At 43.0% G+C, this 26160-nt stretch overlaps 2 protein-coding genes and 1 long non-coding RNA gene across 7 annotated transcripts in view; 1 reads left to right on the top strand and 2 right to left on the bottom strand.

Moving 5' to 3' along the window:
- TAOK3 (TAO kinase 3) overlaps positions 1-6037 on the bottom strand; it is a 194736-nt gene extending 188699 nt beyond the window's left edge. For 2 of the 5 annotated variants that reach the window (XM_029619812.1, XM_029619811.1), the window contains exon 1: positions 5893-6031. The gene's annotated coding sequence lies outside the window, so the exon portion shown is untranslated. Of the gene's footprint in view, positions 1-5892 lie in introns of all 5 variants that reach the window. The other 3 variants (XM_029619813.1, XM_029619815.1, XM_029619814.1) reach the window with 3 other exon arrangements.
- Positions 6038-6242: 205 nt separating this feature from the next.
- Positions 6243-26160, top strand: part of SUDS3 (SDS3 homolog, SIN3A corepressor complex component) — a 195851-nt gene continuing 175933 nt past the window's right edge. Inside the window, 2 exon segments of the mRNA XM_029619816.1 lie at positions 6243-6369; positions 24135-25225. Of these exon segments, the coding sequence (XP_029475676.1) occupies positions 24946-25225 (280 nt within the window). The 5' untranslated portion in view covers positions 6243-6369; positions 24135-24945.
- Positions 10532-24240, bottom strand: LOC115100844. Its single transcript, XR_003859195.1, has 3 exons — positions 24109-24240; positions 18987-19759; positions 10532-14935 (listed from the first exon to the last, which is right to left on the bottom strand). It is a non-coding gene; the product is annotated as an uncharacterized LOC115100844 (long non-coding RNA).

Below are 26160 nucleotides of genomic sequence, written 5' to 3'. Positions count from 1 at the left end.
ATTTTAGGTTTTTAGGTATTCTTTGGGTTAAAGTTGCTTCGGGAGGAGGGGGAGAGAGGACTGGGGCTGCCCCGGAGACCGGCACCCATGGACGCGGCCAGGGCAGGTGAGCGGGGGCTGGGGGAAAGTTTGCCGCCTACCCTTACCCCTGCCTCTAACGCAGGGGTAGGGGTAGGCGGTAAATTAGCAGGTTAAACGCGCAGCTAAACTGCAGGTTAAAGGCGATAGTCAGGGCGCATGTTACTGAATGGGGGGGGGGGGTGGAATAGCTAATCTGATTGTTTACATCTCTTATACATGCCGTGGGCGGAAAGGGTTACCTGTTGATTTAAAGAAGCGGTAAGGATGGGTTAAAAGGGATAGTGAATTGCGGGTTGGACTAACGCGGCCAAATTGTGAGTAGAAAGCAGGTTAGAAGCAGGGTAACCGCGGCCGCACTTTACTGTATCGGCCTGCATGTACTGTACAGCCACATGCAAGGATATTTCTGAAATGCTAGAACTGTGAAAAATTTATAAGGTGTGCCCACTCTACGCCAGTGCTCTATGGATCATGTTGGCATAATCTTCATTCTCTTCCTCCTGCTGGCATAAAGTTTGGGGTGGAGGAGACACTGAAGTTCCTGCATGTAGGGGCACATGAGATATAAATCCACCTCTGGCTAGGAATCATTTTTATTTTGTGGTAGACTTTTTCTGGAAATGTTTCTAACCCTTGTTATGTGTATTGTTAATTGGTATTGTTAATTGATACAATTTCCATAAATAAATAGCACATGCTACCTGACAATAGTGCATATATCAGTACACAAATTTAAGTATTTTCTTGTTGAAATCCTGTAACTTAGTAAGTGGTTAAAACTTAAATAAAGCTCTATGAGCTCAGCCAGGGCCATATTAACAGAAAGTCCTTTGGCTTTGTTTCATAAGTGCTACACTTTGGATTTGTATATATATAAAACATCTCAAGGAGTACAAATGACGGATTTCCCAAACAGACGCGCAGCAGGAAATCTCTGCGGCCACAGTCTCAGCTCACTGCTCTGCGCCGCAACGACCGCAGCACAGGCAAACAGCTGAGTGCTGCCTTCTTACCACTGCAGGGCCGGGGTGGGGGGAAGCCTTGGGACACTATTTCGGCAGCGGCAGTAGCATGTATGGCCCTTTCTTCTTCCCGTGTGCCCAGGAAACATCACTTCCTCTTCTGGGCTACAAAGGCGGGAAGAAGAAGAGGCCATGTTGCTGTTGCCGGCTTCCACAAACCCTGCGGCCATTCCCCACCGGGCTTGAATGTGCTGATAGCACGAGCAGAACGGCAGCAGTGTTCGTTGAATTCTGTGCACCTCGCTGGGGTGAGGAGAGGGAGGGAAGAGCAGCGGGAGGCCAGGATGTGTGAGACACATCTGCCGGTACTTGGCAACACACCGGTTGAGAACCGCTGGACTAATATAGCAGGGTTTAAATGTGGAAGGAAAAATACATAAAGCATTATTAGCCAGGTAGACTAGAGCAGTGTTTCCCGAACCTCTTCTGGAGGGACACCTAACCAGTTGGGTTTTCAGGATAGCCATAATGAACATGCATCAGATAGATTTGCACACAACAGAGACCCAGTGTATGCAAATCTCTCTCATGCATATTCATTGTGGAAATACTGGAAACCAAACTGGCTAGGAGTGCCTCCATGAGAGGGTTGGGAAACCCTGGATTAGAGAAAGTTGCTTTCCCTAAGCGTGAGCAACAATAAATAGCTGAGCTTCATTTATGGGGGAATGGCTGAAACAGTTCTTTTCAGACAAGAGATACAGCAGCATGGGTGTTCTGCTCCAGCCCCTCCCCTTCAAGCAGCCTGCAGGGAAGGAGGAGGAAAGAAGGGGAGTTTGGGAGAGGAGCAGAGAACAGCCACTCTACTCCCTAATGGAGGGGCCTGTAAAATAAAGTGCGCACAGCTTAACGCATAGGTTAATGAGCGATTGGATGCGCTAGGCTAACACCCAATGTAAAAAGGGGATTAGCGCGGCCAAAACATGCGTCCAAACAACTGGTAGTTGATAGCCTCATCCACATGAATTTTCAGGTGACAAGCATTACTAGCTATTACCCTTGATGCAGTAAATCCCTGGACACCCAACACACACGTTTGAACCCGCAAATTTAACAACAGCCCTGGAGCTGAGGTTAAGTCATTCGCAAGTCCTGGGCTTTAAAAAAAAACAAAACAAAAAAACAAACCAAAGATTGTTCTTTGTGGCATCTCCACAGAGGAGGAACCACAGAGAATAGTACTACTAAAGAATTAATGAAAGTGATCGATTACAGAAAAAACAATTTCAGAACGCACAATATAGCGTACACCATCCAAGCCAATTTTGCCTCTTGCTACAGTGTGTCCAGAAAAGTGTTTTTGTTTTTAATAAACGATACATTTCATTAATTCTTTAGCTGATATTAGTGAATTTAGTGTTCTCTATGGTTCGTATTGACCGCCCATAGCGATAAGCTCACAGCCATGTCTCCTGGGTGCTAGGGATGCACAATTTCTCCCTAGTGCGTCCCTTGTAACACACCAGCTCATTTAAATGCAGCATCAGGCGCCCAGGAGAGGTGGCTGTGTGTTAAAAAAAAAAAACAAACCCCCCCCCCCCCCCCCCAAAAAAAAACATGTGCCCAGTTTGGATGTGCATCGGCCTGTCAGCCTTTTCCAGGGCCAGCGGAAGCACTAGGCGAGCTAGTCCTGGGCATAGGACGTCGACCCTTAGAGGGCGCTGCTGCTTGCAAGTCAATGAGGCAGGGTGAGGCGGCCGTTTCAGACGGCAGAATTTTGAAGGGGTAAAAATTCTGCCCAGCCCCTGCCTCATCCTGGTCATCCATTGCCCTTACCATGTGACACGGGCTGGCCAATGGCACTGGTAACCAGTCACAAGGCAGGGGCTAAAGGCCTCCGGCACCATTTTGGTTAGTGGTAGCCAACGGCCCGGGAGCAGCAGATCGCTCCCAGTCCCCCCCCCCCCCCCACTGGACCACCAGGTGTTTTCGTGAGTCTTGGGGGGGGAGGGAGGGTCAGGAGGGTGAAGGTGTTATTTTATTTAAATTTGGGTGGGTGGCGCAGGGGTGTCAGCGCAAGGCAGAAAGTGCTTAGGGTACCTAATCCCCTTGCACTGGCCCTGGCCTTTTCCCTCCTGTTCCCCTTCTTTTCAACAAGGAACAGGAAGAGAAGGGGGCGATACTGAAGCAGATACTGGAGAGAAAAACCACAGACACAGAGAGGGTGAACTAGCAAAAGTCTGAAATTTATGAGTAATAGTGCCAGTTGTTATAGCTTTAACCCTGGCCAAACTTGTGTTAATTCAAGGCCTTTTTCCGTTTGTTACCCAGGGCTTAATTTCTGGTGGAACAACCCAGGCATTCTGCCACCTTTTTCCAGGACTCAAGGAGAGAGAGGCGGTAGTGCTGGCAGTGTAAATCAGTTCTAGTTCCCCCATGGAAATGGAGTAAAGCTGGTAGTGTAAAGCAATTCAAGCTTCCTGCAGAATTGGAACAGAGCTAGTGGTGGCAGGATCATTTCTGAGAAAGCAGAGTGGACAGTGAGCTGCTTATCAGACAAGAGAGCAGCCACATGGCTTTGGATTTTTGTACAACTTCCTGGCACAACTGAAAGGCCATAAGGGAGAATGGGAAAGGGAAGAGAGACAAAAGGTAAATGCCAGTCTACCCCACTGTTTCTGCTGCTGGATATCTTCACCTATAAGCATGTGAGTGTATATGTGGCTCCCCTCCCCAGGCAACACCCAGCTTCTCTTCCAGCCATGCTCCCTCCCACTCTACCTCCCCTCCCCCGCTCCTCAGTTCTACTTTCTTTTTGTCTACAAATTAAAGCTGTCTGGTGTCCTTGGAAAAGCAGTTGACAGAGACTCTAGGACCTCTGACTAGAAATCCCACATTCATGCTCGCTACAATATGTGATCCACATGAGAAAGGGAGACTTGCACTGGAGGCCAACAATCTGACACATATGAAGAGCATGCTGGCAGAGGACATCCGTCATCTAGAGTGCCAAAGGTTAAGGCAGAAGACGGATGTAGCACAGGAGGAAACACCATAATTGGCAAGGTCAGACAGTAGTGCAAGTCACAGCAAAACCCTGTCATCGCCACCTAGCACACAGGAAAACGGAAACAATCCTCATTCTGTCCCAGGTGATCAATAAAGCAGCTGGGAAGAAAGATTCACATCCAAGACCACCAAAGGAGATGGCAGCTCAAATCTCAGTGACACCTTATCTCACTGAGACCATGGAGGACTTGGAGAAAGATGTGCTGGCATACTGGTCTCACAAGTCAAGTATCTGGCCAGACCTAGCAAGAGTGGCTCAGCACTATCTCCCTTGTCCATAGATTGTCCCCAGCAAAAAAAAAAAGTGTTTTCCATGACTGGAGACATCATAAGCCCTTATCACACTAGGCTGTCACCACACTTGACAGAAAAGCTAGGGATCCTTAAAATTAATCTGCCTTTGCTCGACTTTCCAGATTTACCATGCGAGTGGCAAGACGAATGAAAGGAACTTGAAGATCCTGTAGCTGCTGGCTACACTGCAAAAAATAAAAAATTTAAAACAATTTTTTTTGGCTGAAAAGTTTTAATCTGGTTGAGTTCCACAGTTGGCAGAAGTTATGGTTGTGTCGTCACACTTCAGTTCGAGGTATTCCAACCCTTGTTTCTAGTTCACCCTAAGGGGTGATATTTCTTTTGGTTTGGGTACAGGTTAATACTGAGGGACTGCAGGTGGCACTCTCTGTTATATAGCAGTGCCTCAAGGGTTTGTTCTCTGCCTCCATCTGCTGGTAGGGAGGTATAAACCCACTAGTCTGGAATGATCTGGGTATGTCCAAAAATTAAATTTATCCTTGCAGTTTTAAAATCCCATTGTTTGCATTGTATTAATACAAATAAGTCATCCTACATGGTAACCTACAAATTAATATTTCCGCAGGGGCAATTCCTACTGTACATATTCTGTAAAATGGAACATGTTTTAAAGGAAGCGTAGCTGCATCAATCTATTTCATCCTTTGTCTATAATGCCAGCAGCAATAAAGCCAACCCCAATATAATACAGAATATACTCCAAAATGTTAAAACCATGCTTGGATCTTCTTTTTGGGAAGTGTGTGTGTGTGGGGGGAACAAGAAGAAATGAGAGGATGTTGTAAGATTTTATCTAAACTCCCAAATTAAATGGACTAGTGTCTTCTGGAAGATAAAAATTGGAAAACCAATTTAAATTGGGCAGATTTGACAATTATTTGGTAGCTGTCATACATATTAAAGTGGCCGATTCTTTCCAGCCCTTGGCTGATCTTTTCCTGCCTCACTTCCTGACTTCAAGTCGGATTCCCCCCCTGTACAGCAAGAGTTTTTCTGCTCTCAAGAGAGAGAACTGAACTATGTGACAACAGAGGGAGGAGTTGCGGAAATGAATTCTCAGCAAAGTAAACCCTGCTTCGCATACAAGACTCTCGAGACTCTTCTTCCGGCCTGGGGCCCTTCTACCTGCTGCAAAAAAACCAAAAAACATTAGGCACCTCCGTGCCAGAAAGCCGAAAAAGGAAACACCCTCACCCCCCTATCTCCACTAACCCCCCCCCCACTAAAAAAAAAGCTTCTCGCCTCCTCCCTCTCTCTGCAGCTGGAGGTTCCTACCCCACCCCAAGCTCCGTTCAGAAAGAAAATGTCAGTCCGCCTCTATAGCTCCAAAAAGTTTAATAAAAAAAGAATGATACAGAAAATGCACATTAAATCGTAAAATGTATTGCACAGATGGCAGGTCGAACGCTCCCTCGGTACTATAACGCCGATGAGAAGGAGCAGGAGAACTGTCGGTAGTATCTACCTGTACCTGGGCTTCCTCCCGTGCCGCAGCCAAGGGAGCTGTTCCGGGCCCTTAGTGTCAGCTGTATCCCGCAGACCAAGGAAGGTTATTCCGGCCTGTTTCGGCCTCCGTCGCTACAGTCTCGCGCAGTGGCTTCCGCCCTTTCCCGGCTCGCGTTCGTACACCACGTCGTTCCAATCACTCAGTTTCAAGTCCTGCCACGGCTCTCGCTGCTTCCTCTAAGGGCGCCTGTCATAGGTGTGGCTCCTGGGCACGACTGCCTACTCGCTGAAATCACCGCTCAGCATGAACGAAGGGGAAGACAGGCGCTCGATTTAACACTGCGCGAGGCATGTACCTGAGCGCTTGAAAAGTCTAGCGGTGGGAAAAGTCGCCGTAGGGATCGGGGAGATAGGCGCTCGATTAAAGAGCTCAGTCACCTCTGGAGAGGCTGATCTGCAGGATAGGCGCTCGATTGTACCACCATGATCTGTCCAGGTGAGTGCTGGTGGTATGGCTGGTGGGGTGTGGCTGGAAAGTGGCTTAGAGTTGTGGGGGACTATCCATACCTATTCAGGCTGATGCAATAAAATGTGACAAAAAACAGGTGCTCACAGGGGTCTATGCAATAAAGTGCGCTCAGCCTAGCTCCCAGGTTTACCCCCGATAGGACATGCTAGACTTAACACTCAATGCAATGTTAACATGTCCAAAATGCATGCCCAAACAACTGCGTAGCCATGTAGATGAGGCTATTAATTATTATTCCCGGATGCAGAAAATCACTGGGTGTCCAACATGAACTTTTTAATGCGGCAAATTTAACGCCAGCCCTGGAGCTGGCGTTAAATCAATCCGCAAGTCATGTGCTCAGGAGAAATTTAAAAAAATAGGGTCCTGGATGGTTCCTATCTTTATTCTTAAACACCTATGGCTTGATAAAAAATAAAATTCTGGATGCAAAATATACATGCAAAATAGCCACGCTCTAGGCCGATTTTATCTTTGCTATTGTGAATGTGTATTTGGCATCCAGAAATCAACCTGAAGTGAGATAAAACAGACACTCATATTGAGCACCCATTGCAATTGTGGAAGCACAGCCACCTCTCCTGGACACACAATGCATTCCAGTGCTAGGGATGCATAATTTATTTATTTATTTATATTCTTTTTTATACCGAAGTATAGCTGAGTGCCTTCACCCCATCTGATTAACAACTTCATACATCTGATTAACAACTTCACCCCATCTGATTAACAACTTCATACAAGAAACAAGTTATAAGTTATAACACAAGTACAGAATAATATGAATATAACATCTCGGCAGAGGCAGAGTATAACATGTTAGCAGGAGACAATTTACAACTTAATTTAGAAGATATTTATTACAGAAGAATTAGAGTTCAAGATGAAGATTAAGATTATTCAGATCAGTCTGTGAATGATTGTCTAAACAACCATGTTTTTAGTTCTTTTTTGAAAGATTTGGAATCTCTGATAGAACTTAGGTAGGATGGAATAGAGTTTTATTTATTTATTTATTTATTTATTTCTTTTGTATACCGACATTCGATCGAGATATCACATCGGTTTCCAGAAAACAGGTTGAATAGAGCCGGAGCTGCCCTATTTTACATTGTAACAAGAGAACAGTTGATTAAACAATAAATATAAGGAACATTGTAACATATGAATAAAATTAGAATTAAATATTAGTGGGTATATAGAAATGGCAAATAGCCTATATACAATATGTACAATATGACTTGGTTATGAGTAGGGTGGGGGACAGGGAAGAGGGAGGTTACGAGAAGGGTGGGGGACAGGGAAAAGGGAGGATAGAGAAGGGGGGAGTTCCATTCTATAGGTCCTGCTATCGAGAAGGCTCTATTTCTAGTAGCGGATAGTTTCGCAGATGACAGGGGGGGGGATGATTAGTTGTAATTTGTCAGTAGACCTTTCTTTCCTAACGTCCTTTTTAACACAGCAGCCCATTAAAATGTAGCATCAGGCGCCCAGGAGAGGTGGCTGTGTGTGCATTAGGAAAAAGGGTGCTCAATACAGCATCCCTGTAAATGAGCATCTTATGGCATCGGCCTGATAGTGAGCACCTACTTTCCTAACGCACGCACATCCACATCCCCTGTGTGCCCAATGTAATATTCTAATTCTAAACAAGAGGAGTACCAGTCACAAAGACCTGAGTTTTGAATTTCAAAAATACGGACTTTGTTGAAATGAGGAAGTACCTAGAAACAGAGCTAAAAGATTGGGAGGAAGTGAATGAGGTGGAGCTACATAGGGTCAAGATAAAAGATTCAATCAAAAAGGCAACAAATCTTTATGTTAAGCAAGTAAGCAAAAGGAAAAAAAAAAAGCCAATCGTACACAAAAGAAGTGGCTGACATTATAAAAACAAAAAAAAAAAAAATGGCCTTCGAATATTACAAGAGATCTCAAACAGAAGAACACAGGGTAGAATATCTGAACACACTGAAAGAAACAAAAAAAGAAATTAGGAAAGCAAAAAGTCAGGCGGAGGAAAGGATTATCAAAGAGGTTAAACAAGGAAACAAAACATTTTTCAGATACAAACAGAAAAATCCAAAGAGGCATACTAAGATTAAGAGATGACAAGGATCAGTATGTAGAGGACGACAGTGAAATAAAGCAAACATTAAACAAATACTTCAGTTCAGTATTTATTTATTTATTTAACAGTTTTATATACCGAAATTCTTGTAAGAAGTTACAAATCAATTCGGTTTACATAGTAACAGTAACAGTGCCTCAGAAGAGAGCAATTACATTGAACAAGGGATTACAAGAAACAAGAAACGGTTAACATTGTAACAGTAACAGTGCCTCAGAGAGAGCACAAGAAACAAGAAACGGTTAACATTGTAACAGTAACGGTGCCTCAGAGAGAGCAATTACATTGAACATGGGGTAGCAAAAGTTAAGATCATGAAACTTAAGAATTTCACCACAGAAAACCCAGGAGATGGACCACCGCTGATTAACATGGCTGTGGTTGGAAGTGCACTGATGACAAGCCATTTACAGACGATGAAGTATGGGAGGAGCTAGGAAAAATAAAAGTGGATAAAGCCATGGGGCTAGATGAAATTCACCCCAGGGTGCTGAAGGAGCTCAGAGATTTGCTGGCGAGTCCACTAAGTGTCCTGTTCAACAGATCACTAGATTGTTGGTGGCTCCTCAATACTGTTAATAAAAGTCTATCTGTGCTGAGCCTGACCTGTGGCCCTCACGGGACTTCCCCCCGTGGGCGTGGTCAGCAGCCACAGTGTCCAAGGGTCCACCTAAAACCTTTCAAACAATAACAGTTAGGGGTAGGAAACTTCCCTCCCAATTTTCTAAAATTTCCCCCTCCCCCGCACGCAGAGCAGGCCATCCGCCGGCACATGCACGTACGGATATGAAAATGCGGTGTGTATGTGCGCGCGGGACCCTTATTTTATAACATGCATGCCCCGATGTGCGCATGTTAAAAAATTGGCGTGTCCATGTGCGTGCACCGGGAACCGCGCACACATGGACGCACTTGGGTCTTAAAATTGACCCCTTACAGAATTAGATGAGAAACGACGTAGATTAAACACTTTAACTTGCGAGGAGATTCAATATAAGCTAGACATGACCCATCAGGAATATTTTAAATGGGTTAATAAACCCAGCAAGATATGAGCTTGGCAAATGAAAAAAAAAAAACTGTTCAAACTCAGATCTTGAAAATTAAAGATGTAGGAGGGACTGTTTTATATGATAATGACCAAATCTGAAATCGATCCGTACAACTTTATCAAGAACTATATGTGGCTAAACATTCCATCAAAAAAGAGGATTTAGATTGTTACTTGAGAGAAGTAACTATGCCGAGTTTATCCTCAGAAGTTGCCCAGATATTGGATGGAGATATTACAAGTATGGAAATAGATATAGCAATCTCGTCCCTAAAAATAAACACATATCTTGGATTAGATGGCTATACCGGACAGTTTTATAAAATGTTTAGGGACTTATTAGTTCCACAACTTTAGAAGGTATGTAACTCAATGCTAGAAAATCCAGTATTACCAAGCTCTATGAGCTTGGCAGGTGTTACTGTACTACCTAAAGCCTGGATTTTAAAAGGCATGCACGCGTAAAAACCAGGGTTTACATGTGTGGCTGGACCTTGTGCGTGCTGCGCTCATTTTAAAACAGGCCCAGCCATGAGCGTAAAAACCAGGGTTTACGTGTGTGGCTGGACCTTGTGCGTGCTGCGCACATTTTAAAACAGGCCCAGCCATGCGCGTAAAAACCAGGGTTTACGTGTGTGGCTGGACCTTGTGCGTGCTGCGCTCATTTTAAAACAGGCCCAGCCATGCGCGTAAAAACCAGGGTTTACGTGTGTGGCTGGACCTTGTGCGTGCAGCGCACATTTTAAAACAGGCCCAGCCATGCGCATAAACCGCGGTACACGCACAAGTGCTGGGCCTCACCAAAGGGGCAGGGCGGGGGCGGGACAGCTTCATTATACTCTGTCCCGGGGAAGCGCGCGCTGGCAGCTGGCTGGCGCACACAGATTACTTCTGCTCCAGAGGAGCAGTAAGTAATAAAACAAAAAAAAGTAAGTAGACAGGAAGGGTTTAGGGGGTGGGGAGGAGAGGGGAGGGGAGGGGAAGAGGGAGGAAGTTTAGGTAGGGGAGTAGGGAACTGGGGGAGGCTCAATTGCGTCGCCACGCATAGTAATAAAAAATGTGCCCTTCCTGCACATGCAGATTTTAAAATCTGGTGCGTTTGTGCGCGCAGTCATCAGATTTTATAACATGTGTGCGCTCTTATCATCAGCAGTAGTGGACTTGAACTATAAAATACTGTATAAATGGTTTCTTACTCTAAATAAGATCCATAATATATATCTGACTTACCCGTCTGTATGTTAGCAACAATGTGGCCAAGAAGGATCGTTTTACCATAACTGGTGAACCTGTCCAAGTATTGCATCCTACTGGAGGAATATAGCAGGAATGGTCAAAAACATAAGTTTCCATACAAATTTCCTGGACGTCTAAGATCTTTTTATTGTCACAGTACCTGGACTGCAGGCAAGAGGAGACCAAAATGATTGGTAAATCATGTGCTGTTGTGAGGTATCAGGCACATTGGAAGAGACCAGAGCCACCAGCACAACTAATAGTAATACACAGGCTGTGGTCCTTACATTATATGAGTTAGCTCACTGCAATTCAAAGAGATATGATGCAAAATCATATATCTGTTTGAGTACCTTTACTGAAATGATGTAAACAACAACATTGAACTATTTCATCTAATTAAAACATCTACTGAAATGTTCTAGAGTGAACTGTCATGGTATGGGAGGTGGGGGATGTTATAATGGATAAATATTCATGGAAGTTTGCTAATATGGTTGATTGCCTTGTTAAATGTATTCCATAATTAATAAATACTATATATAAGAACTTTTTTCAATTAAATAACACCGATAAAGACAATGATGCTAAGCGGTATACAGTAATACATACATAATACATAATAATACATAATACATAACATAATACATAACAACCCACTGTCCTATAGCATTAATGCAATGTTTATTTATTTACCCTATTTATTATTTGCCTTATTTATGTGTTCAAAGTTGAACTTAGTTTGTTTTCTACTTATTATAAATCAATCGTTTGATATGTTCTATGTAAATCGTTTGATATGTTACATGTAAACCGCCACACGGCGGTAGTTATCTCTGTTACCTGTGAACCGGAGTGATATGTATTTTATACAGGAACTTCCGGTATATAAAAACCAAAAATAAATAAATAAATAATATATATATATATACTGTACAATAACTAAACAAATTACCAATACACTAGGTCAGGAAAAGGCCAATTGAAAAAAGCCTGTCTTTAAGTTTTGCTTAAACAATTTCTAATCCGTAATCTCCTGCAACTCCTTGGACAATCCATTCCATAGAGCAGGACCGATGGTGGAGAAGGCCCGCATACGGGAAACTTGAAGTTTTACATCTTTAGGTATAGGAGTAATTAAAAGACCCTTTTTAGCAGACCTCAAAGTGCATGAAGGAACATATCTAGATAATCTTTTGGCCAGATAAACTGAGCCGTCATCTTGAAGAGATTTGACTACTAAGGACACAATCTTAAATTGGATCCTTTGAGTAATGGGGAGCCAATGGAGTTGTAGGAGCACCGAGGTGATATGATCTCTTAAGGGTAGATTTTAGAACGTGTGCGCGCACGCACATCCATGTGCTGGGCCGACTGGATGGAACATTTGGTACTTTTCTGCCATCATAACTCCCTAGGTAGATCTATTTTTAACTCAGTACAAAGATATAGTATCGATTATGCCAAAACAGATCTGGACATCAAAGAGATTAATAGCATAACTGGTAGACCACAGGCCAAATGGTCTAGTGACCAGAAACCAATTTAGGTAAGGCTTAACTATTTCTTCAGGCTTTTAGTTGATTTTTATGTTTATTTTACTACTCTTTTTATTTTTTATTTTTTGTGAAAAAGAAATATAATTTGTATTATATTTATGTAATTTTGTTTTTGTATATCACCTTGAGTCTTCAGTGTAGGGTGATTTAGTAAATGGGAAAATAAATACATAAAATAGATCAAAACAAATACCAGCATCCAATGCCCCACACTGAAGCCTTCACAGATTCTCTCCAAAGTACATGAGTGAGAACAACACAATGAAAATATCACAAATCCATAGAGAGGCTAGCAGTGAAATACCAGAATATTACTCTCCTAAGAATTAAAATCAAACACCCCCTCCCCAGAGGATACTGAACAAGCTGTAATAGATATAAATGCAATTCTCCACAGACTAGAAAGGGAAGTGTTTACTACCAAACCAGAATTTAAAAAAATGGAACAAACACATTTAAATCAGCCTGGTTTTATAAGGATGGTAAACATGTAAGACCACCAGGGGCTGCACCCCTGCCAATCGGCTCTCCATTCTAGACTCCAGGTTTGTACCTAGGTGGAAAATGCAAGGAATGGCTGAGCTAGAGAATTCTCAACTTTGCCTCTCTTTTTCCCCCTTGAATGAGTGAGTATGGATGTTAAAGGAATGCCTCCGGAAAAAGAGAAAGTGGTAATTGCATCAAAAACGTGTGTCTATGACTCCATGACCTGGATGAGAACTGTACTGTCCTCAGCTCTTCACTTGTTAGCTTGAGTGCCTAGACAGTCAGTTAAACCTTATTGTCTTTGACTGATCTACACAGAGAAAAAAATCTTTTTACTAATTTTGGACCAATATCCCTACTGCATAGAGCTCCAAGTCTAGTTCTTAATGATTATTAACTGTTGTGTTTATGGCCGCTGCACAGCCTTCCCTCTACCAAAGGACCCTGGTGAGCCTGGCTCCAAACTATCAGCATGTCTTTGGTTCCTGGCCTCTGTGCCATCAAAGGACCTCTGCAAGCTCTCGCCCTTGGCTGGCCAAGCTCCTCTCTTCTGCCTGCACCACAACTTAATTCTGCCTCTCCCATGCCTCAGTGCTTCGGCATCGAGTCTTCCTTGGCTCCCTGCTTTAGCCATTCTCACTCTATGGCCTTCTAAGGCCTTTCCTTGTTTCTCTGCATGGCCTCCAAGTCTTCTGACTATTTTTGCCTTAAGCCTTGTTCCTTGGCCTTCTGTTTCCTGGTTCCCTTGCCTGTCCCGTGGTCCCTGACCCTCTGTCCTGTCAGACTCCCAGGTCTCTCCTGTTTCCTAACCTCTGGCCTAGCCCTGAGACTTCTAGGTCTCTCCCTGTTTCTAAGCTTCTCCCTGCCTTGCTCCTCGGGGCTTTCCTTGCCTACTCTTTCTTCGGGCATGTTCTATGTTCTGTGTAGTCCTTGTCCTGTCTTGTCCCAGTCCCTGTTCCAGTTCCACGTTTACCCGCACGCAGCTCCAGTCTGTTCCAATTGTTCCAGTGCACTCCTACCTGCATTCAGTTCCATTCTCACCTGCACTGTGTTCCTGTGTTCTAATCCACACTTTCCTGCACCCAGCTCCCAGTTGTTCCAGTGCACTCCTACCTGCAATCAGTTCCACTCTTACCTGCACTGTTCCTGTACTCTAGTTTCACCCTTACCAGCACTCAGCTCATTTTCCAGTTCCACGCTTACCTTCACTCTGTTACTGTGTTCCAGTTCCTCACTTACCTGCATCCTTTTCTATGCCTACCTTCACTCTGTTCCTGTGTTCCACTTCCAGTGTTTAAGCTCCAGTCCAGCCTGCACCTCGCTCCAGAGCTCCATTGCAGCTTCAGTCTGTCCCTGAGTTCCAGCACAGTCTGTGCTTATTCCTGTTTGAGCCTCACTGGACCATCCACACATAGCTCCAGCTTTGCCTTCCTGCGCCTGTCCTAGAGATGATGTTCACCACACCCTTGCTTAAGCCCAAACCCCAACATTAACAGTAAGATATACTATTAATATAAAGTTTAGTGAAAGAGGATAAGATAAGGTTTGGAGCTCCCTATATTGTGTGACTGCCAGGGGGTGAAGGGCTCGTGAGGGAGGAGTTGAGGTTTACTTAAAGGGAACTATTACTCTGTCATAGGATTGGGATACTGGGAAGTGTCAACCAGTGGAGCCAATCATGTTTCATATTTTTATGATTGGATTAATTTTATATGTTGTTGAAAACTAATTAAACATTTAGAGATTAACCCTGTTCCCAGTTTCAAACACCAAAGAAAACTCAGTTCTTGAATACAAAACAACATTTATTTGAATAATGAACAGTTCAAACACTCATGGAATGAGAAGGCATCAAGAGTAACTTCACAGAAAAGAGACTGTCACAGCTGTGATAAGTTCTGTCTGGAAGCTCAGTAATCTGAAGGAGTCAACTGGAGCCAAGATAGAAACTGCAGAATGGTGAAAAGCAATGCTTCTGCATAGCTTGAAACAAGAGTCAAGAGGAGCTGCTAGCCTGCAGAGAGCCAGTTCCAAGTGAAGGAAATCACAGGAAGCAAACTGTCCCAGGCATTCCTAGTGGCAAGGGATCAATGAGAGCAGGCAAAAGAAAGCAGACAGAGAAACAAATCAAAACAGGAAAGATCCAATAAGGATTTCAGAATCATTTAAAAGACAACCAATCAAGAGAGAGAGAGCTCTACAACAAGTAGAGAACCCAAGCTATGCAATACCAATAAGATTATATAGAGTGACAGTATAACAAGGAAACACTTATATATATTTTCAAATACTCTGTGAAAGCAGAATACTCCCCACTTAGTATCATAGATACCACTATTTTTAAACATTAAGCAATCAGCGAACTGTTAAAAACATGCTATAGTCTATAATGTCAGTGTTTATACGAGACATAAGCAGCATTGTCTTGGTGGCTGGTCTGATAATGTTATAGTAATATCTATCTGGGTCTCGTATTATATTCAATATATCTCCAATATAAACAGTTGTTCCCACGTATAACACACCAAAAATAGTTGGACCATCATAATAAGCACTGCTGGTCAACAGACCTTCCTTGTTATATATATAATCATTGGTCCTTACAATATTCACTTTTTTTTTAGTTTATACTTTTTTCCTGCAATTAAAACGTTTTCAAATATATGCACTTCTCTTATTCTCGAGAGAGTGTTAATGGCAGCATACACACTAACCTTATATGCTGCCATTAACACTCTCTCGAGATTTTATTGACCCCCCAGCCATCTCTTCTCCAAGCTGGACAGCCCTAACCTCTATAGCCTTTCTTCATAGGGAAGCTGTTCCATGCCCTTTATCATTTTGATCATCCTTCTCTGTACCTTCTCCATTGCAATTATATCTTTTCTGAGATGCGGCGACCAAAATTACACACAGTATTCAAGGTACGGTCTCACCATGGAGCAATACAGAGGCATTATGACATTTTCCGTTTTATTCACCATTCCCTTCCTAATAATTCCTGACATTTTATTTACTTTTTTGACCGCCGCAGCACACTGAGCTGACAGCTAACATAAGAACATGCCATACTGGGTCAGACCAAGGGTCCATCAAACCCAGCATCCTATCTCCAACAGTGGCCAATCCAAGCCATAGGAACCTGGCAAGTACCCAAAAATTAAGTCTATCCCATGTTACTGTTGCTAGTAATAGCAGTGGCTATTTTCTAAGTCAACTTAATAGCAGGTAATACACCCGAGGGAGTCCTGCATAGAGATGGTAATGGTCCGCGAAACGGGGTACACCAGAGAGGTCCTCGGTAGAAGAGGAAGTATTCCGCAGAGTGAGGTACTCACGAAAAGAGTAGTAATGGTTCCAGGGAAGCCCCGGGGAACAGAGCAGGCAGAAGTCCCAAGCATAGGCCCTCTGAGGAGCAGATAGCCAAGATGTGGAGAGGGCCCCCAAGGAGCGGGTACCCGAGACGTTTATGCCAGGAAGCAGGAACTGGAACACCAGGTCCTCTGAGAGCAAGGCGGATTTAGCAAGGCGGGATCTCTTTGCCAAGTCGTCGGTAGGCAGGGCCAGCTGGTTTAAATGTTCTGGAGGGATGACGTCATCTGGAAGGGACGCCCTCGAGGTTCCCGCCATGACGTGCTTAAGACTGGCCCGCGCGCGTCTAAGGGCAAGATGGCGGTCGGTGGCGTCCATGCTGCCCCGGGAGGCCTGGGAGCAGTAGGCGGGCCATTGGCAGCTGGCGGAGGCTGCCAGTCTACCCCACAGAGTCAGGGAAGTGAAGAAAGAGGTGAGCAACAGCAGTTGCAGCCGTCTGCGACCAACGGGCGTAACAGATAGAGTTGGAAACAAGGTTTGCATTCCTAACTGACAGCCTATCAGAAGTAAGGCCAGGGAAGAGCTCAGTGCACCTGGATGCCGAGGAAGGATAGCAGCCGTATAAATCACCTGACAGTGCTTTACCCTCCAGTGGCACAAAAGTTCAGAGGAAGATAATGATAGTAAATGTGCTGGGCCCAAAGAGAAGCCTATGGACAGTGTTATAGGAAAAGCTGGAGAAGCGCCAGAGCTGCAGGAAAAGAGCATGAAGGCCAGGTAAATGAACCTGCATTGACGGTGGCTTATACATAGGGACCTTCACTTTTGGTTTATATTTTTTAAAATTTTCCCAGGAATTTATTATGGTTTATTATAAAACAGGAGAAAATCAGTGGAAAAATGTGACTCGTTCTGAGTAAATATTGGAGTTTATTTTGCTGGACAAAAGCCAGGACAATAAATCAAGTAGATTCTTCCAGTAACCCACTCAGCAGCATTCCCCATCCCCTGCCTAGTATGTACCTATCACTCCCCATACCCCTGAGAATCTCCCTCTTCCCCACCATTGCAACAGCATTCATCTTTACTAGTGATGGCTCCAGGTTTCTGCTCTCTATTTTGACAGCATGATTACTGAGGCTCCCGCAATCTGCAGCACTGTAATTCTGCTTTTGTGCGGGGTCAGGAAGCCTGCCGAGAAGTACTTCTAGTGGGCATGGCCTGCTTCAAATGCTGCATTGGCAGTGCCAAGCAGCAGGCAACTTGGCTGCCTTGGGGGGGGGAGGGAAGGTGACACTTGAAACACCATCAGCGGCACTGGTGGGGGAAGGACTTGAAATGCTGCAGGTACTTTGTCCCATACTGGCTTCCAGTAGTTACTGAAGGCCTTGAAACACTGCATCTGCAGATCTGGGGTTGCTCTTTAATCAGCCTAAAATTAGGGTGAAAAATTGTTTTAAATCGATTGTCACTTTTGGAAAAATCCAGGAATTTATTTATTTATTTATTTAGGGTTTTTATATACCGACTTTCTTGATATATATATGTCAAATCAAGTCGGTTTCCATATAACACAACTATCGCCGGGAGGCGTTACATTAAACAATAAACATAGTATTGAACAGAGAACGTGTAGTGTTACATTAAACAATCAAAAAGGTTGTTATATTAAACAATAAAGATAGTATTGAACAGAGAACGTGTAGGGTTACTTTAAACAATCAATAAGGTCCTGATGGTCCTGAGGGTATTAGGTTGGCGGTGGACTTTATGAATTTATGGGTGAAAATCAATTTAAACTGAAAACGAAGGACCATATTTATATACAATGGTGGTGCTTTACAGACTGGCCTGGAGGCAGCAGCACAGATTGTCCTGAAAGAAGCAGTGCAGATTGGCCTGACGAAAGCAGCACTAGATGAAGGCACTGGAGAGTGGACAGGTAAAGGCATTGCACAGTGGCCAGATGGAGGTGCTGCACAGTGGGCAGACGAAACAGAAAAGTCAGAAGATGCGGTAGTGAAAATAGGGAAAGAGATGAAGCCTGTGACAGTGAGAGATGAAGTACAGGTTACAGAACAAGGAGAAAAATTGCAACTGGAGCACCCAAGTGGAACAAGAGTGTCCTGCTAGAGGAGCTCTAGATGGACTCATATAAAGGACTATGAGTGGACACTGGGCAGTTGGGGATTGGTAAGGGTAACCCTAGTAAGAGGGGAAGAGAATGACCCTGTAGCCCCTACTCTAAGTTTAACTGGCAAGAGGCCAGAAAGAACATATGGGGAAGAAATGTAACTTCCCTGGAAGGGATCCAGAGTGAGTAGGAGTGCTTGCCCTGACATGTTCGAGTTGAGGGGAAGGGTATGTGAAGGAGTGTCCCTAAAACCCTCCTTAATCTGTGCGAGACCAGTCTGGTCCACCTTAAAAGCCAGAGAGAGAGAGAGAGAACTTTGTGGTCAGGAATAAGAGTGTGGGCCCAGCCAGGAATAGACAGGCCCCGCAGTCTCCAGGAGAAGGCACTGTTGTCACATCTCTTCCTAAAATGAAATTGTGAGCTATACTGCTGGAGGTAAACAGTTTACATGTTGTGAATGCCAGATATGTTATAAATAAAGTGGAATCTTTAAGAAAAAAGGCTGGAGTCAGTGTGGCACATGTCTCCAACCTAGAAGGTTTACCTGGCTATCCTATAAGGTCATTGTCTGTCTGGGTCCTCTACCCTCTTGCTTGTTGTAGAGAGGGAAACGGGAGGTGCTTAGTGAATGACACTTCTGTTTTGTGTACAGATATGGATTTTTTCATGTTATCATACCTTTTAGTTGATCTTCCATCTCGAGTGTGGTTTGCACTGATCATATCTGAGATGTCATCTGATGGACCAAACTTGAAACTTGGATCATTTCTTGCAACTGTGGCATATGTCTCCAACCTAGAAGGTTTACCTGGTTATCCTACAAGGTCATTGTCTGTCTGGGTCCTCTACCCTCTTGCTTGTTGTAGAGAGGGAAACGGGAGGTGCTTAGTGAGACACTTCTGTTTTGTGTACAGATATGGATTTTTTCATGTTATCATACCTTGATCTTCCATCTCGAGTGTGGTTTGCACTGATCATATCTGAGATGTCATCTGATGGGCCAAACTTGAAACTTGGATCATTTCTTGCAACTGCTTGATCCTGGATGAACCTGGAGAAAACGTAGAGCTTAAGGAAACCAATTTTTCCTGCAGGTTGTGTAGCAATTTTTACACAATTGGCTTCATTCCATGAGCAGTGTCTAGGAAACTGAGGCCCCGCAGATATGGATCAGGATCAGCCTTCGCCTTTTCCAGTTCTAAGAGCAAATTTCCAAGTTCTCATAGTTTGATTGTCTCTGTTTACAATTTTTTTGAAAGTTCTCCATTTTTCTAAGGATAGCATCTTCAGTGGCCTCAGGGCTGTCATGGTACCAATGAATTTTTGCCACATCATTGACAGACCTATGTGCACGTTCTGAGGACTCGCTCCATTTCACTAACAGATCCAGCCTGATGAGTTTCGAGAGAAGCTCCTTTTTATGCAAGGCCCAAAACTCTAGAATTCATAACCTGGAGAGATTAAGGAAGAATGTTCTTTATTGAAGTTTAGGAAATTGTTAAAGGCATACTTATTTCAACAAGCCTTTTATGCCTTTCTCTAATGATTGGATAATATGTATATTAACATCTTTAAATGAAATAAGAGCCTAAGTGTCTGTTGATATCATGCAATGAAGTTAGGTCTTAAATTTTTTCAAGTTTTTTAGATGAATTATGTTTTTAATTGCATTTATGTGTTTCATTTTATTACTTTTATCCATCTGAAGAAAATAGGAAAAATAGGAAAAAGCATAAGCATTGTTAAATTAAGTGTAAAACACAGATAAGGCAGGCTAAGAAAGAATTTGAAATGAAGTTGGCCACATAGGCAAAAACTCATAATAAAATGTTTTTAAAATATATCCAAAACAAGAAAACTGTGAGAGAGTCGATTGGACTGTTAGTTGACTGAGGGGATAAAGGGGATTAAGAACATGCCGTACTGGGTCAGACCAAGGGTCCATCAAGCCCAGCATCTTGGCAAGTACCCAAAAACTAAGTCTATCCCATGCTTCTGGTGCTAGTAATAGCACTGGCTATTTTCTAAGTCAACTTGATAAATAGCAGGTAATGGACTTCTCCTTCAAGAACTTATCCAAACCTTTTTTAAACCCAGCTACACCAACCGCACTAACCACATCCCCTGGCAACAAATTTCAGAGTTTAATTGTGCGTTGAGTGAAAAAGAACTTTCTCCGATTAGTTTTAAATGTGCTACATGCTAACTTCAATGATAAAGGGGATGGAACAGCTCCCCTATGAGGAAAGACGAAAAAGGTTAAGACTATTCAACTTGGAGAAGAGATGGCTGAGGGGGGGGGGGGGATATGATAGAGATCTTTAAAATCATGAGAGGTCTAGAACAGGTAAATGTGAATTGGTTATTTACTCTTTCAGATAATAGAAGAACTAGGGGGCTCTCCATGAAGTTAACAAATAGCACATTTAAAACAAATCAGAGAAAATTATTTTTCACTCAACGCACAATTAAGCTCTGGAATTTGTTGCCAGAGGATGTGGTTAGTGCAGTTAGTGTAGGTGGGTTTAAAAAAGGTTTGGATAAGTTCTTAGAGGAGAAATCCATTGTTTATTTATTTAACTTGTATTTATTGCTCACGTCTTCCAAGGTTCGGGGCGGGTTACAAAGAACATTCATAATTAGATAGACAAACATAAAATAATAAAAATAATATTAAAAATAAAAGAAAACTTTAAATTAGATAACTTAAAAATCAACAAATTTTAAAACGGTCAATGATAACTGCTATTTCAACTTGTCTTAGAGAATAACAACTGCTATTACTGGCATCAGTAGCATGGAATCTGCTTAGTGTTTTGGTACTTGCTAGGTATTTGTAGCCTGGATTGGCCATGGTTGGAAACAGGATGCTGGGTTTTATGGACCCTTGGTCTGAGCATGTATGGCAATTTCTTATGTTCTTATACTGTTTGTTTTTAGATATGTTTGTATATATTTTTTTGCCCTTTTTGGATAATTTTATGGGTGTTTTAACCGTAAACAGCATTGAACCTTTGATTAACAGTATAGAAATTCTTCAAATAAATAAAGACATTTCTTCACTAGTGGTGACATTCAGATCTTTGATGACATTTTTGAATGTAGATCTCCATGATCTGCAATTCTCAGGATGATTGTCAAACTTAGGCCTGGATTCACCATTCTTTCGCAAAATGGTGAATCCTGCGAAAACGGGGGGCGGGGGGGGCGAAGGGCCTGCGAAAGCCCGCAGCCTTCGCACCACTGCGGTGTACCGGCTGCTGGCTTTCGCACCGAATAGCAACACCATAAAAGGTGTAGTTATTCAGCGCGCTACTGCCAACGATAATGTTAGTAACATTATTGCCAGCAGCGAAAACACTGCCGACTCCGCCCTGACTCCTCCCCTCCCCTTAATTTGCATCATATTGCATGCAAAAAGGCCCTTTTCGCATGAGATATGGCCTTATCGCGTGCGTTAGGGCCCTAACACACATGATAAGGGTTTAGAAAATAACCCCCTTAGCAAGCCTCGAATTGACAAGCTCACAATTGGCCATGTACTTTAACAAATCTGATCTGTCTGATACTTGAGTTTTCAGGTGATGAAGTGCTTGTGGGATGCTGTTGTGTGGCATGTTATTGGAATTCTCTCTTACTGCATCAGTTCTAGGTATTGATGTAGTATGAGATTGATCACATGCATTTGGTTCCTGTGGAGGACATGTGACATATGTTCTTGCAGGATGACACACTCTCAGCAATGCCTTGGTTCCAATCCATATCAGATGCTGGGGTGTAGGCCTGAAGCAGGTTATCTAGCATCTTTTGACTTCCAGTTATCTTGAGATTATCGTGCATTAGGGAGGTAGGGCCTCACAAACTATCTTCTCTCTTCCATCACACACACACACATACTAACATTTATTCTTTCAGACACTCTCCCTCTCATATGCATGGCAATGATTTCACACATACAGGCTCTCTCTTCCTCACATACACATTGTACGAGAGCCTGTGTGTGACACATAGGCTCTCACTGGCATGTGCTCACATGCACACAGGCTCTCATAGATACACAATATGCACACATACCGTCTCTAAATACAGATGCATACAGCCTCCTATAGAGACATACATGCACACAGACTCTCACACATACAGGCTCTCATACATGCATATACACATGTCCACAAGCTCTCACACAAACATCCTCACACATGCACATACACACAAACTCTTCACTTTGGGCCATGGCGGGATGGGCACTCCCATGGCCTCGCCGGCCTTCTCTTCACTTTGAGCCATGGTGGGATGGGTTTCGCCACTGCCACACCAGCCTCTTCTTCACTTTGGGCTGTGGCGATATGAGCTCCACCACAGCCCACTCAGGCTTGCTGCACAAATGCTCATGTGCAACTTAGAGTGCACGCATGTGTGAGCGCAGAACTTTTCATGTGCAGCTTAGAGGGAACATTAGTGGTGGGCAGCAGTACTTATTGTTCTGGGGGGAGAGCCAGAGAATACGCGAAAGCTTCTTAAGTTGGTGGTGCATGGCACACTCCATTTTAAAGTTGGTGGTGCCTGTGCACTCTAGACACAGAGCGTAGTAGAGGATTTTCTCTTCCTAGAGGGCTGCTGCCCTGTTCAGGAACACAAAACAAACTCTCTTTTTTGTCTCAGCGACGGAATTAAGAAAAAAAAAGAAAAACCTAGCATATCCAATTCCATCTTACTATACTTCTCTGTCTGTCTGGGCAGAGCTAACCCCCTTAGCACACTCTACTTAACTTCTGGGTTGCCACTGTAGCCAGGCCACACACACACCTCCAAATTGGTGTGGGTCTCAGTTTTGTGCTGGTGTTTAGCACAGAAATCCCAGTGCTGCCACCATATGTGACACTGTGGGAATGGCCCTTAAGAACATAAAAAATTACCTTACTGGGTCACACCAAGGGTTCATCAAGCCTAGAATCATGTTTCCAACAGTGACCAATCCAGGATACAAGTACCTTGCAAGTATACAAACAAATAGATCCCATGCTACTAATACCGATAATAACCAGTGGCTATTTCCTTAGCCAACTTGACTAATAGCAAATTGTGGACTTTTCCTCCATGAATTTGTCCAAACCCCCTTTAAAGCCTAACTTGGAGAGAGTGCCAAAGGCCGGTGCAGTCTGGATTCTGACCTTTTCTTAATAAAACTTTTGTATTATCAACACAAACAAAAGCAGGAAAAAGATCTGCATACTTTAACAGCCCTTTAAAGCAAAGTTACAAAGTTAAACCTAGACAGCCTTCGCACATTATCTGCTTCTTTCTCTAGGCTATCACCTTCCTGTTCCTTCCTACTTCTGCTCTCTTATTCTCATACTTAAGGAAACGCCCTGTGACCAGGATTCCCTTCTGGGTTGGACTTTAAGGTGGACCGGGCCAGATATCTAAAACCGGTCCCTTAAGGTGTTCCAGGGCTCTTTCTTGTAGACTCCTTTATAGAGTTCAGAATTCGCTCTGACTCCATAAATTTGATGTCTTGGGTATGCTGAATTAAGATTGCTATGTCGACTGAAGTATGTGCATTAAAAAATGATTTTATATTTGTGATGAAGAGTTTTCTATTGGCTGTGTTTATTTATTAGCATCTTTTATATTCTGCAAATTCCATATTATGTTCAATGTGGAGCACATAGTGACATACATAAGATACACTTAACAACACAGGTTTAAAATGTAAATGAAATCACTAAAAGTAAACAAACATTAAAAACTTGCTTCCTGAACATTTTAATATACTGTAATGCTCTGTATGTTAGCTTACCTAAATCTTCTATTCATGTTTTACAGTTAGTGCAGAATTTTGAGGCACAACTTCTCACCGGATGGCTGCAGTATGAATATATTACACCTTATCTTAAGGAGAATTTTGATTATCGCATGTCCAAAGGATTCAATTTAAGATTCTAATGTATCAGAAATACATATTTCCCCAAAGCTGAAAGAGAAAATCAAAGTCTTCCAAAAAAAGAACGAGAAAGGAAAACTCTTTATTCTGGATGAAACCAGAAAACAGTTACTACGACAGCAAAATGCTTGTCACCAAGCCAGAAATGTAATGTGACCGGGCACCAAGAACAAAAAAGGAACAGCATCAGAACCTGGGAATTGTCATTTCTGTACTCTGTAATTTTATTCTTACCATTATTTTGTAAATATTTTCTCTTTTATTTTAAATCACTTTTTGTATTACTTTGGCAACAAATATAAAATTGTCATGCCAATAAAGTTATCTGGATCTACAAAACGAAGTTTGGAAGACCCGAACCGTTCAAGCTCTCACAAACAATCGCCTGTCGCAATATATCAAAGCTTTCGCGCACGAAAAACCTCAAAGCCTACTCACCAAGGAGTCATCTGAAGGAACAGCAGTTCTGCATAAATAAATCGAGTAATTTACTTAAATAAATCCTTAAACTCATCTTGTTTCCTAGCAGCGATTCAGGCGTTTGGCGTAGACTTACTTTCTTACTGCCGGAAGCGGTAGTAGTGAGAGTCTGAGGACCCCGTTGCTGTGAGGTGGTTGTGTAGCCAGAGCGGGAGGAATCTATGAAACGAAACAACTGGAAAACAGTTTGTAGCAGCAAGTTCCAATTTGTTTATGTATTCAGAAAAATCCTTTCCGGGTGCGATAATAGGTGATATCGTGATCTATCCCGTAAGAGCTCAGGTAGCTCCTCAACGGTGCCGCCCTGGAGAGGGGGCCGTTGTTCAGGGAGGTGGTTTCCTGCTCCTTACCAAGTTTCCCCCTGTCTCCGGCTCTGCGATGACTTCGGCCAGTCTACTCTCCCCGTCCGCCGCAGATTATTATGATGAGGAGGAGTTGGAAAGCGCCGAGGAGGAGGATGATCGCAGTTTCCGGGGCCGCGAGTCCGATGAAGGTGGGTGCGCTCATGGAGTTCAGGGGTTGTGCTGAACTGTAGAAGGTATACTTGAGTTGTTCTCCCTCGTTACTTGTATTGGGCGACTGTCCTTATTTCCTTAAACGTTTTTTTTTTCACGCCTTTCCAACTTTCTGCATTCATAGGTACTAGCAAAGAATCCACTCTGCCTGTTATTCCAGTCAAACCGTGTTTATATAAATTACTTTTACAACTAAATATACTGCTAAATGAGACTTGTTAGCCAATATGTTTACATTACAATGTTAATTTTGATCTAGTTACCCTTTTCCAAGTTCCATAACCTTGTTTTATGTAATGCCTCCAGGCAAAAATTTATGTTCTGTTTCAATGTAAACAGATGTGATCTGTATTCCATACAGGAACACCGGTATAAAAAAATCTAAAAATAAATAAATAAAATCTAAATAACAAAGATTCTACCATATCCTTAGATAACCTGTTGCAGTGTTTGACTGAAAGTTCTCCCTAATATCTTAACCTAATCTTGAGTAATTTTAGCCCATTGCTTCAGTCCCTTTACTTCATGAGACTGAAGATTGATCACTAGCCTCATTGTAATTCCCTTTTAGGACTGTTTTAAAGTTATCTGTCAGCCACATGTTTTACAGGTTAGATAAGCCTAGCGCTTTTAGCCTAAGGTCACAGGTCATATTATATTATTATCTTTATAACTCTTGTGTGAACTTTTGCTAGTTTCTTCTTGAAACAGGAGTGAAGGATTAGTTTACCGATTAGAGCAGCAGGCTAATAGCCAGGGTTCACATCTCACTGCCACTCCTTGTGACTTTGAGCAAGTCACTTTATTCTCTGTTGCCTTAGCTACAAAGCATTTACTAAGCATTTTTCGCAAAGACACAGTGGGAGAAAAGCCTTAGTAAATCAAGTCCTTAGTTTTTAAGCCCCTCTGGAGA

Source organism: Rhinatrema bivittatum, chromosome 11, assembly GCF_901001135.1.
Source record: "Rhinatrema bivittatum chromosome 11, aRhiBiv1.1, whole genome shotgun sequence".
Lineage (NCBI taxonomy): Eukaryota > Metazoa > Chordata > Amphibia > Gymnophiona > Rhinatrematidae > Rhinatrema > Rhinatrema bivittatum.
This window is presented reverse-complemented; position numbering and strand designations above follow the sequence as displayed.